The 12,692-nt window shown below is 41.2% G+C and overlaps 1 protein-coding gene across 1 annotated transcript in view; it reads right to left on the bottom strand.

The window, feature by feature from the left end:
- Positions 1–463: 463 nt before the first annotated feature.
- The window catches only part of stag2b (STAG2 cohesin complex component b), a 63,059-nt gene continuing 50,830 nt past the window's right edge, over positions 464–12,692 (bottom strand). Inside the window, exons 28-34 of the mRNA XM_070544361.1 lie at positions 8,419–8,547; positions 8,080–8,306; positions 7,782–8,001; positions 3,262–3,369; positions 3,054–3,180; positions 2,695–2,772; positions 464–982 (exon numbers count right to left, since the gene is read on the bottom strand). Coding sequence (XP_070400462.1) covers positions 959–982; positions 2,695–2,772; positions 3,054–3,180; positions 3,262–3,369; positions 7,782–8,001; positions 8,080–8,306; positions 8,419–8,547 — 913 coding nt within the window. The 3' untranslated portion in view covers positions 464–958. The remainder of the gene's footprint in view (positions 983–2,694; positions 2,773–3,053; positions 3,181–3,261; positions 3,370–7,781; positions 8,002–8,079; positions 8,307–8,418; positions 8,548–12,692) is intronic.

The following is a 12,692-nucleotide window of genomic DNA, read 5'->3' as shown; positions in this document are numbered from 1 at the left end:
TTGTAAGTTTTACTTAAACATTCCTCCAACTTTCTCACTTAAGAATGAAAAGAAGAAAACCTAAAGCACATATATAAAATCAGCACCGATTCATATATAACTTTATTTAAAATGTAGAGAAACCCATTTTAACTTTTCGCTGTGGGGTTTTAAAGGAGGAAAAACTGTGACTATTTATTCTTCTTCTTATAAATTCCTGATCAAGCTGTGACTTTCCACAGCACCTGCTCGGTGACGGAGGGGGACACCTTTTACTCTGGGACTGGCTGCCTAACGGCGAGTACATGTTAAAGTGGGCCTAGAGGAATCTTCACAGCATAAAGGGACCAGGACTGCCTCTACATCTGAACCACCAGTGGTTTCCCAGGACCTCAACTCAGACCCGACAACAGGGAGAAAACTGAAAAAACAGAAGAAATAAAGAAAAAGTAACAAAAGCACAAACAGAAAGACCTCCATCCACGTGGCTAACACGGTACAAGCAAGCTACTACAGTCTGTTTATAAATTACTACATCACACCTGGTAACTTACAATTGTAAAAAGGGTTAGACATAAAAAAATGTTTCTTAAGTTAAAACACACCAATTCATCCCCATTTTCTTTTTAAAAAAGGAAAAAAAAAAAAAACTTTTGATTTTTCTTCAGACGTGTCTTGTCTCTAATAGGTTTGGAAGTGGCCTGCTGCTCTGGGCTGGAACAGGAAAAGCTGACCCAAGATTAGAAAAGTAAAAGTTCTGAAACAAAGTCCTCTCTGAGCAAGCAACACTGAGTGTGGGTTGTCATTGGTCCGCGTGGAGTACAAGCCAGGATCTCCTCTATCGGTCTCTCTCTCTCTTTTTTTGTTTGATTTTTGCTTTTTCTTACAGAAAACACTTCTGTTTTCACTTCTAAAATTCTCTTTAAATACAAAGCGCCTCTTCTGTTGTCCCAGCGTCAAAAACCATCTGGATATTAGCTTAAAACATGGACACCCCCAGGACCTGAGGAGAGGAAACACACACACACACACACATTATTAACAGCTTTTACTTTGTATGACCTCATATATACTTATCCGTTATTTGTTTGTATGGTCTTGTCCTTATAAGATCTTCATAAATGACTTCAGTAGGTCTGAATATGTCTGATTTTTAGAGGCCGACCGATATATTCAATTTTTTCTATATCAGCCGAAATTATTTTTAACAGCCGATAAAAACAAAAAACACTTGCTATATTTAAAAAATGTATAAAATCTAATGTATTTAGTAATTATGAAAAGGAGAATTATAATGTCAAAGATTAGACCTGAAAATATTAGAAAGTGACTGAGGTTACACTGTGTTTGTTTGGCGGATAATTTTATTTCGTAAAAAGGGGCAGAAATCATAAGATTTTTTCTTCTGTCTGCTCCTTTTCATTCAAATGTTTTTTTTCAATATGTTAATGTATCCTGTATTTGTTTGTGTTTATTTTATACATTGTGAATGAAATAAAAGATAAAAAAAAAATAAAATAAAAATAAATAAAAAACTAGAAAAACCAGGAACCTGTGTGGCCAACTGCTGCCACTACTAGACTGAAAAAAAGACCCAAAGGACCCCAACACACCATTTTTTTTTATGTTTTGAGTTTTTTTATTGGAATTTCAATAAGTATTAAGAGATTTATTGACTTGTTCAATTTATATTGCACAGTGTGTTCAGCTGTCTTTCACAATCAATGTGCTGCTAAAACGTAAATACATCGGCCATCGGCAACAAAATTCTTTAACCCTCCCACTGTCCTAATGGGGATGACCCGTGAGGAAAGTTGACCACTGAGCAGGACTGATGGCTTATCCCTTGAGGTCCACGTGGCAGGAGTGGGCACCACCTCCCCCCTGCCATGTGGACCTCAAGGGATTAACCATCAATCCTGCTCAGTGGTCAACTTTCCTCACGGGGTCATCCATAAAGACAGTGGGAGGGTTAAAAATGGGTATCGGCCTAAAAAAAAGCCATATCGGTCAGCCTCTAATTTTTAGTTTAAACAAGTTTTAAAGAAGTGTTTTTTGTTTTAGATCGTCATAAACGACCGTGTAAGGGCTTGTGAACGAAGAGAGGTGAATACTGTTTACTTTCTCTTTGTGTAATCAAACTACTGTTTCTTTGTGCAGGAAGAGTGAACGAGAACAAAGTTCACCTTCAGAATAAAACCTAAACCAAATAAGACGTTGTTTACAGTAGCATAAGCCATTGCTCTGCAAAATTTAATGACATGTTGCCCTTGGCAACAAGCGTGCCAGCTCAAGACATCTCCAGGTAGTGAGACAAAGTTTTAATTCCAAACAAGTTTCAGTTTAATTTACCAAAAACATCTAAAAGTGACTTTTTTATCACTTCACATGATAACTCTGATTTATCTGCAGTAGCCATGGTAACAGCAGGGTTCTTAATAGATCATCTAATTAAAGCGTGGGAGTTTTATTATATATATATATATATTATAGTGTTGTTATAGCAGTTATTGTTATAATTTTATTACAGAATTTATATTTATGTTCAAATAACTATGTCACTTTTTTGGGTCATAGATGGAACCGGTTTCACTTGGTTTCATGTAAATTCAGACACTTTCACAGCCATGAACCCTGATTTTTCCTCCACTTTTAAGGATTTCGGGGACCTAGAGAATAAACAAATAAAAGAGAAGTGGGTTTTTGGCTCCCTACCGATTCATCCATGATAGAAGCGGGGTCAAAGTAGTCCGGCTTGAGCTCTGATCTCTCACGGCGGTTTTTAGACGGCGGCTGAAAGAGAAAGACTTCTCAGTTAGAAAAGTAAATCCATCAAACTCCTGCTGCTCAGCTGTTCTATCAACAGCTATAGTACCTCCTTATTTACTAAGTGATGGATGGAAATGCTATGAGCAAACAGCTGCAGCCTGACGACAAACCAAAGCTAACACACACTAAACCATGACAAATAACCCAAAACAGGATTAATAATAACAAAAGTCATTAATATGTTTACCTGCTCACTACAAACAAAGTGAGCTTTATTCAATCCAAGTAGAACTTTAACAACTCACCAGGTCGATGTCCATGGTGTCAAAGTCCATGCCTTCATTCAGGTCATCCATGCGACCCTCAGATGACATCATCACATCCTCAACAATGGGCTCCTCGTCTTCCTCCATCAGCCCAGTGCCGCGGCGGCTGCAGAACAAACCATCAGGTAATTACTTGAGTGCTACGCTGTTAAACAAGCAGGTGTGTGTGTGTGTGTGTGTGTCTTACATGGCATGCTGCAGATTGGTCCTGAGCTTGGCGTAATTCATGGCTCTTTCTTGTTGCTGGCGTGCCTCCTCCTGCTGTCTCTGCGCCAGCATCCACGTCACCTGTGAGCTGTGGACACAAGAGAGCATCAATCAGCTGTGTTTTCATCTGCAGCTGTTTGAACTGGAGATGGAGCTAAATATGTCAGATGCAGCTTAGTTTCCTACTGGCCCAGCGCCTGTGAAAAGTAGGAGAGAATAAATAAACTAGTCAGTCACCGTCCCGGCAGAGCCAACACTTGGCAGGCAGCTAAACACAAACAATCTGCAACCATTTGCCCTCCAAATTAAAAGCATGCAAATGGGAAATTACACTGAACCCTGTCCTAATGCGTTCTGGCGCAAGCCTGTTGGACCAGCTCTGAAAAACTAAGCGAACTGAATGGTGGTGCTGGAAGTGAGCCTGGCTGTATTAAGGAAATCTGGTGGTAAAAGCAATAACTTGCTCCAGCATGTAAATGGAAATGATGAGTCACCAAAGCAAACAGAGGCGGTGCAGAAATGTGACGTTAGAAAGACGTGAGGTTAGTGCAGCGTCTGTGAGCTCCAGCACTGCAGACGGTTTTTCACCAACAACCTGGAATCACTGGACCATGAAGAGATAAACACTGAGCAAAAGGAGCATTCTGCCGATGGCACTGCAGCTTTCTGTCATAAATACTGCTAAATGTAAAAAAGTAGAAGGATTTTTAGGCAGGCATGTCTGAATAAAAACTGTAAAACAACACTTTACAAATAAAATATCTTAAAGCTACTTCAATCCTATGATTTTAATGTTAACCATCCCTTTTCTGGACTATAAACGCCAAAGTTTAAAAACGCTAAAGAGCTGTTTAAGTAAACAAGAGCAAAGCCATTTGTGCTCCAGAGCTTTAGAGCTGCACAGAACATGAGTGGAGAGTTGCAGCAGAATAGAAGCCCATCCTCTCTAACCCAGGTGTGTGTGTGTGTGTGTGCGTGCGTGCGTGCACGCGCAGTGATTAGTCAATGTGAGGGCAGGAGTGTGGTGAGGACAGCTCCACAAGGACTGACCCTCTAGTGTGGGACGCAGGGCTGCACGATGCAGGAAAACATTCTTTCAGCCATTTTTTTCCAACTCTGCTTTATTGATAGCGATATTAAAACCACAGGAATTTTCAACAGGACTTGAGTAGCACATTAAGTTAAGAAGCTGACATCCTGTCTAGAGGTGTGAATCTTCACTTGTCTCCCGATTCGATTCGATTACGATTATTGGGTCAACGATTCAATTCGATTCAACATCCCGATGCATCACGATTATTTCATATTGATTTGTTTTCATCGATAAATAGAAGATGTCAGATAATTGCTTTTTATTTTTTTTATCTAAAACGTAATTGACACAACCCGCCATCCCTCAAAAGCTCTCCATTCACAACAGGTTAGGGCAAACATTTTAAACATTTAAGAAGATTTAACAAAGTAAAACATCTGTTTCCTGGTTCAACACCATGCCTCAGGCTGAGAAAAACACGCTTTGCAAAAACTCACAAAATCTAAAAAAGTACTGAAAACCTACAGGACACATAATGTAATGATAAAATACCTAATGGGTTCATATATGAGTGTTTAATGTCTCTGAGCAGCTCTAGAGTCAAATATTTATGCTGCAGTTGAAGGCTGTCAGAAATAACACCAAATGAAATGTTTGACTTAAGTTTATTTTATTTGAACCCAGTGGTTCATTTCTGAAATGTTGGAGAATGAATCAAGTTCTGTTTGATGCAGAAAATAATAAAACATAAAACAAATTATACACTCCAATAATATTTAAGATGTGTGTTTTATTCTTTCTGATAATAACACCAGCAGAAGGCTGTGGGCTGGATTAGGATTAAATTACCCAGCAGACGGATCTCCTTCACTAACCAGCTAACTACAAACCTTTCCACTAACCTGTCCTGTGTGACCCTCACCATGTGACCCTCATGTCCATGCTGTCTCTGGAGGAGCAGATAGGAGACAAGATCTCCTGTAACTTAAAATGAACCAAAGCTTCCTCCCAGTTTCTCTTTAAGCTGAATTTAACATCAGTTTATCATCATGAAACAAAAGAATTAAGTGGAACAAGAACTTCTATCTCTCTCTCATTTTAACTTCTCCGTGTCCCTAAATAAAAGAGACAGACGATCACGCTGCAGCCGCCGTCACTGACCCCGCCCCCTCCCCAAGACCGGATCTCCCTACATCACAACAAGCAGTCTGGCTGAGCGCTTCCAGGAGAAATCATAATTAAATTATGACAATAATAACGCGTGTTTGGAGCATCGGTTTGGAGGAGCGTCCTCCGATCGTCTCTCTTGTGTGAGCAGACAGTCTCTCTCTCTCTCAGTCGCTGATCGAGCGAGCGGAGCGCGCCGCACGACAACCCGCTCAATTAACATAATTCACGGCCCAAATCCAACAGAACCGGTCGGGCTTATTCGGTTCTAGTTCGGTCTCGGGTGACAACTCTAGGCTCAGCCCTGCAGTACCACATTAAGGCGGAGGTAAAAGTGGAGGACGCTCACTCTGACAGATTTGGATACGGCGCTGGTGCCGCCGTTAAAAAAACAAAACTACATTCCACTATAATCGATTATGGCGTACTCCTCTACGATGCAGAATCGTTTATGTCCGCATCCCGATGCATCGATTATTTGATTATTTTCCTCAGCTCTAATCCTGTCATCTTGGCATTTTACGTACCTCAGGACGTACGTTCTTCTGGCTCAATGATATGATCAAAACACAGTAAATGCTTCGGTCAAAGCCTGAACGGAACAAACTCACGAAAACGGCCTTTTTACGCCCACATGGGACCAACTAACGTCCTCCAATAAAGAAGTTAGTCCACGAGTCTTTTGTACACAATCCAAAATAATACACCGACGAAAGCCTTCGTCACAACTTCTGTTAGCATCCTCACGTTAGCTTCCAGCTTTGACAGCATCAACTCTGATGATGTCATCAGCATCTTACCTGAACCAACAGCTGAAGGGTTATTTCTTCTCACCAGTCTTCTACCAAAAATCATCTCGGCTCAAACCAACTCTGCTTTTCTCCTGGCTCATTTATAAGCTAGTTTGTGTATTCAAGGCAAAAATACTACATTCTGACAAACGTGTGTATTTCTGCGTCATGCGGAGAAGCGGGCCCCGCGTTTTTCTTTTCTGCCCCAGAACTGACGAAACGTCTGCTAAACGTTTGCTGCTAACTCATCTGTTGCACCAGAAGCTGCACCCTGACGCGTCGGTCGGCCTTCCATCAGCTCTGCCGGCAGCTGCAGACGTGACTAAACTGAAACAGGGGTGAAACCACCGTTAGCATGAGGAACATAAACAGATACGGAGTGTGTTCTTTGTGGATAAGCGTGAGCTTCAGATGCAGCTGGAAACTAGGACACAAGACGGCACCTGCAGCCGAGCCAGACAGGTGTGAATAAATTACACATAATTGGCTTTTTTGTGCCTACATAGGCCCAAGTGTTGGGCTAAGTTTCATAAATGTTGCAGTCTGGAGCGGATGATTCATTTTGGGAGGTTTACACCAAGCTGTTTTTCACGGAGACTGTTTTGTGCTTGGCTTGCAGGTTATTGTAATAAAACTCACTGATTTAAGGAACCAGGACGTATTTCTTCTAGCTAATTAGTGAGGCGGCGTTAAAACAACACTGTGGCGTAATACTAAAGTGTTTCCAATCTACAGCCCACGCCTTAATGAGCGGGACAAGCATCTAATTACAGATCCACTCATGTGGAAGGCACTTTTTCTTTTAACGACGTTTAAACTAACCTGCATTAACTCGGACAGCACCATCGAACACTCATGCTCACTATTACACACCTGAAGGAACTCCACTTTACACAGGTTTAAAGTAGCTTTACGGAGTTTTCCACTTTTTCAGAAATCCGTAAAAGTGATTATCTTATCATGTACGGGGTGTAATGTAAGCAATACATCTTTTTTATTTAATTTTTTTGGGCTAAGCACGCCCCCTGCCCTGCAGAGCTCCGTGTAATAGGAAACTGAGCACCAACCAGAACTGACCGATAGCGTTAAAACTACTAAACTACCGCTTAACTGCTTCAAATTTAAGGAATACCTCTGCTGATGCAGAGTTGATGAACTTTTCATGGACAAGAAAGTCTTTAACATACAAATATATGAAAACACAACATGACATGAGAATAATACTTGTAAAATAACGTGTTTTAGGTCTGCTTGTCGGCTACAGAAACCCGTTTATAAACAAGAAATGTGAGTCGCCACCTTAAAAATAACAAAGCAAGAAAATATTTGTGTGATATGCTTGTCAGCCACTAGATGGCGCCATCGGACAAGAGAAATACCCTGGAAGGAGGCTTTAATGTAAACACACCATCAACGTCAATAATCACCAACTTGCTGCAACATTGTGGTACGTATTTCTGGGGACATTTGAACTTTGACCCAGTCACCAGGAGCATGAGTGATGCTTACTTGTAATCCATAGGTGGCTGGTGGTGTTGAGGCGTCTGTTGATGATGCTGTGGGTGTTGATGGGGCTGTGGCTGCTCATGAGGAAGGGCGTAGACCCCCATGTAGCTGTCATCACGACCCCTTTTGGGGTCTCTCATGACAGTGGAGGTGAGGTGGGGGGAGGGCATCATGACCGGGGTCTGGATGCTTTGCTGCCATACCTCGCTGCTGCTGCTCTCCTCTGGGAAGGAGGAGCCAAAATGATTAATTTAGTATAAAAGAAAAAACTGTTTAAAGAAACTTTCAGTAAGTTTAAGACCTTCTGGCAGTTTTCTCTTTGCTGCTGATGTCCCGGCTGTAGCTGCAGGGGGTTTGGCCTTCTTGGAACGAACGGAGGAGCCTCGGCTGGAGTAACCACTCATCACAGACATGGTGTCGTCGTCGCCGCCAGCCTGTAGCGAGTTTCTGTAGGAAATCAGCGGAAGCCAGCAGTCCTCTCGCTGCAGTGCCATCTGGAACGTCATGAAGCGCTCCAGATACATGTGGCTGATGGGAAATCAGGAGAATATGGCTAACTAGTTCATAATATAAAAGGACCAACATTACACACAAACTGGAGTCAAGCTTCGACCAGAGCACTCTAGGTATCAACACTCACACAGTCCTCTTGTCTTGTCTCATAAGTTTGGAGGAGAACTCGCTGAGGATGTCCAAGAAAGCCAGGTTGAGAGGAGGACCTCCTTCTCCCTGAGGACTTGGATCCTTAAAAGCAAACTCGATGCCGTCCCTGGAAAGAGACAACCCCATTTTATAAACAAGAGCCTAGACTTCAAATTGTGCAGAAACTGCAGATTCAACTACTCATGTTGTTTTTTGTAAGAAATGTGAATTTTTTAATATAAAAATTCTTTTTATCCTTAAACATCCAAGAAAAATGAACATTTTTATTACAACAACATAATAATGGCCCCATTTACCAAATTTATATTTAAATCTTTACTTTCCCCAATAAAAACAATGGTTTTAAACTTTGCTTTACATTTTAAAAATTCTATTAAACTTTTAAAGCCAAATAATTTGTATTTGCTCCACATAGGTCTATACCAGGATTAGTACATTCATCACATTTCTGCTGCACTGCAATCTGCAGGTCTCCTACCACCACATTATGGTTGAAACTAATTTTCGAATAATTTGACTCGTTAAATTACTCGATTCATTTTTTTACTGATTCAAAGCTTTTTTAAATGTGCACACCACCGTCTGAACACGTTTTAGTGGCAGACTACGTGGTGATCTAGGTGCTGTGGAGGAAAACGGAGAAACCAGCGAAGACACAAGCCACTGTAAAAGGCAGAAACGCTCCAAAGTGTGGGATCAAGAGTGAAACTATGAGAAGATTAGCTAATGCTAAGCTAGCATGCTCACATTCAGAAAAAAACATGATGGTTGTGCACGACTAAACTCTACAAGCAGAAGAAAACTCTCCACCATCCTGGTTGTTTGTGGATGTCTGCAGCGGTGTGGGGCAGAACCGCTGCAGCTACCGGGAGTCTGGGGCGTTGCTACAAGTCTGCTCCACACACCGCAGCAGAACGATGGCAAGCCGTTGTAGCAACCAGGGCCCGACCGATATATTGGCCGATATTGGGGTCATTAACAGTATCGGCTATAGGAAAAAAAAGACGGCCGCTATTGCGCTACCTATCCAGCAGATGGCGCCAGCTTTATGAACTCATGTTGTGTGGCTCCACTCCTTTGAACTTTGAACACAAATTATTGTTTTGGAACTTTTTATTTATTTATTCTTATTTATGTTTCTTATGCAGGGGTGGACATTAACTTCAAAACCAAACGGCCAGCCGGGCCGGTAACTCTGAATATTTACCGGCCCCGCCAAGAATCTACCGGCCCCGCTGGTCAGCTGCCAAAACGAGTCAAAATAACAACTGAACCGTTTCAAATGTAATAAACCTTTATTTTGTACACGTTCACAAACATAATAACGTATTCAAGTTTGAATTTGTTTGTTCCCTCAACAAAACTCAATTTTGTCGTCGCATACTTCCGGCATACAACGCAGTACATCACCAACTCCGCTTTGCTGTATTCGAGCCATTGGCTGTGTTCGAGATGAGCCAGTTCTGCGCAGATTAGACCAGCGGTGATCGGCGAGCAGTGCATGCCGGTTAGATTTGTGTCCGAATTGACGCCGACTTGCTCTGACGTCATGCATACGTAGGCAACGATAAACTCGTGAGGTCAAGGCGGCCGCAGGTTTTGGAGCAAGGCGCTGCAGTTGCTCTCCACCGGCTGCAAAACCTAGAGGATGACGGGAAACGCCTGGCTCTCACCTGATCTGATCTGATTGGTTCATATTTGATCCAAACATCCGGTGGTAGAACATGAAATGTTAGTTGTTCACATGTATTCTGTAAGTCACGTTACGTTGATGATGACAACTATATAGGCCATAAAGAGAAATGTGATTTGTGTTCTTTTGTCACGTTTCCTATGAGCACACTGAAGCTACAGCTGATAACCTTTCTTATTATTACAGGCAGGTCTCCATATACAATATATGATATCCACAAGCACGTGAGGATGTGTTTCAGCTGCTAACAGGCACCAGAATTAAAATTGAACAAGTGTGAACGCTATCTTCAGCCATCATCACCCCCGAGCTACACATGTAGGGAAATCTGTCCGACTTAAACGCCGGCTTTCAGCGACTCCCCCTGCTTCTTCCGTCTGCTCTCGTCTGTTTTCCAGGCGAGCCGCTGCTCAACTCGAACACGGCCATTCTCTGCGCCTCCAGTCTTCTTTAAACCGCCAAGAATCATTCCACCTACGCACACGCTTCTCTGCTTCATACCGTTTCGAACTGTCTCGCGTCTCCTCACCAGTTTTAAAGCGTTTTGCCGGAGATTTCATCAAGAAATCCCATCCCTGTGGCGGCGCCATCTTCCTGCGTGCTTGTGTGTTTCTAGCGTGGTTCCACTTCGTCTTTAATAGTGAACTTATAGTTCACGTGACTATAACTAGAATCTTGCAGTACGTGCACGAATCATACAAGAGCAGTACGTGGCTAGAGGCGCGCAGGTTCACGCGCGCGAAACGAAAACGGCGGCTTCCTACAGGGCGGGGCCATGATGTAGGCGAAAACCGGTGTGTAAATGACAAACAAGGCTTGGGCGCCACCCGGGCGGTAAGTCGTCAAGTATTTACCGCCCGACGAGAAAATTTAGCGCCATTGGCGCTCGAGCGCTTTAAAGGTCCACCCCTGTTATGTGCAATTATTTCCTGTCCAGGGTGAATAAGTTCACCAAGTTAACTTCCACAGAGTGCTACTTTGTTACAAAGCACAAGTATTACGTTTTATTTATTGCTGCATTTTTATTATTTTAATATTCTTAAGGGATCTTCTGTCCCTAAACTTGTGTGTGTTGTTAGATTCCCCAGAGTTATCGAAGTCAGAAAAACATGTTGTAACCAGTTGTTTTAGCATGAAGCAATGGAAGGGAAGGCTTGCATTCACCTACAAAGAAAAAACACTGTAATGTATGTGAATTCACTTACATTGTTTTATGATAAACTAAGAAAACCAACTGCTGCCAGATCATACTGGGCTGGTTATAAAATGCTTCTTCTGACTTGTCTAACTGGGGAATCTTAACAAGACACAGTTTTACCGAGTGGTGGAATATTCCTTTAAGTCAAAATGCATTTGTGGAAACCACAGTTTACAAGAAGAAACTTGAATGTTGGATTTATGCTGTGACTGAGTTTGTGTGTTCTGTTGTTTTTGAGATCTGCTAAATAATCTTATTTGCATTACTTGGAAGCCGTAGTGAGTTATTGAGACAGTTCTTTGGTGTGTAATAGAGAAATAAGTTTGCATCAAAAAGGCAGAAAATGAAAGGTTTAAGCTTAAGAAAATTGTTCTTTCTTTTTTTGTGTGAGGGAGATTTATCAGCCATTATATCGGCTATCGGCCTTTGTCAAAAGTTTTGTATCGGTATCGGTCCCAAAAAAGCATATCGGTCGGGCCCTAGTAGCAACCCATACATAATACAATATATATGTCACCATTACATTTTTACTAGTAGAAATTTAATGTTACTAGCATTTCCAGTAGTTTACTACTGAACATGTTAATGAAATAATTACATTGTACTGATCATAACGTGGATATTTTTACACTATGAGTGATTTTTTAATACAAACCTAAATGTTAATTAACTTTGTGAAATTTTGTTCCATAAAATATTTATAAACTATTAATATCAGCTGGGAAAGAGGGAACTAGACAAAACCAATTTAGTACACATCATCAAGCCTTTTGTTTTATTTTCATATTTTTAGCAGCAGATCACAATCCTGTTTCACTTGAAACCTCGTCAAATAGAATATTCCATTAATCAAAGGAGGATTGGTGGAATATTCGAAAACTAAAATATTCGTTAGCTGCAGCCTTACACCCATCAACATAATATACGGCTTTCACCACATTATATTCTATTATTATATATTTTTATATCAGACACTGACCTAATATTCGTCTGTTTTCAATAAATATATAATTGTTTGGCTGACATTGGCCTATAAATAGGTCCATCTTTGAAGAAAATAATTTCGTGATTGTTGTTTCGTGCATCCGCCTCTAAAGGGTTAAATGTTTCCCTGCAGCCATAAACACAATTAGCTGAAGACGCTTGGAGCAGCAAGAACAAATAATCCCAAAAAGTATTATTGGCAGTTTATTATCCAATCAGGGCAAGACGATATTTCATTTATTATGAATGAATTATAAAAGTAATATTAACCATTTATTCTGATATTTTCCTGTTTTTAAAAAGACAAATTAGTTGTAACCATGTTTTCTGCTTCAGTTTTTTCCCCCGTGTCCTGTCTGGCTGTGAAGCAAGCAGA

This window comes from Nothobranchius furzeri, chromosome 1 (genome assembly GCF_043380555.1).
Source record: "Nothobranchius furzeri strain GRZ-AD chromosome 1, NfurGRZ-RIMD1, whole genome shotgun sequence".
Taxonomy (NCBI): Eukaryota; Metazoa; Chordata; class Actinopteri; order Cyprinodontiformes; family Nothobranchiidae; genus Nothobranchius; species Nothobranchius furzeri.
The sequence above is the reverse complement of the archived record's forward strand: the minus strand, read 5'-3'. Positions and strand labels throughout refer to the sequence as shown.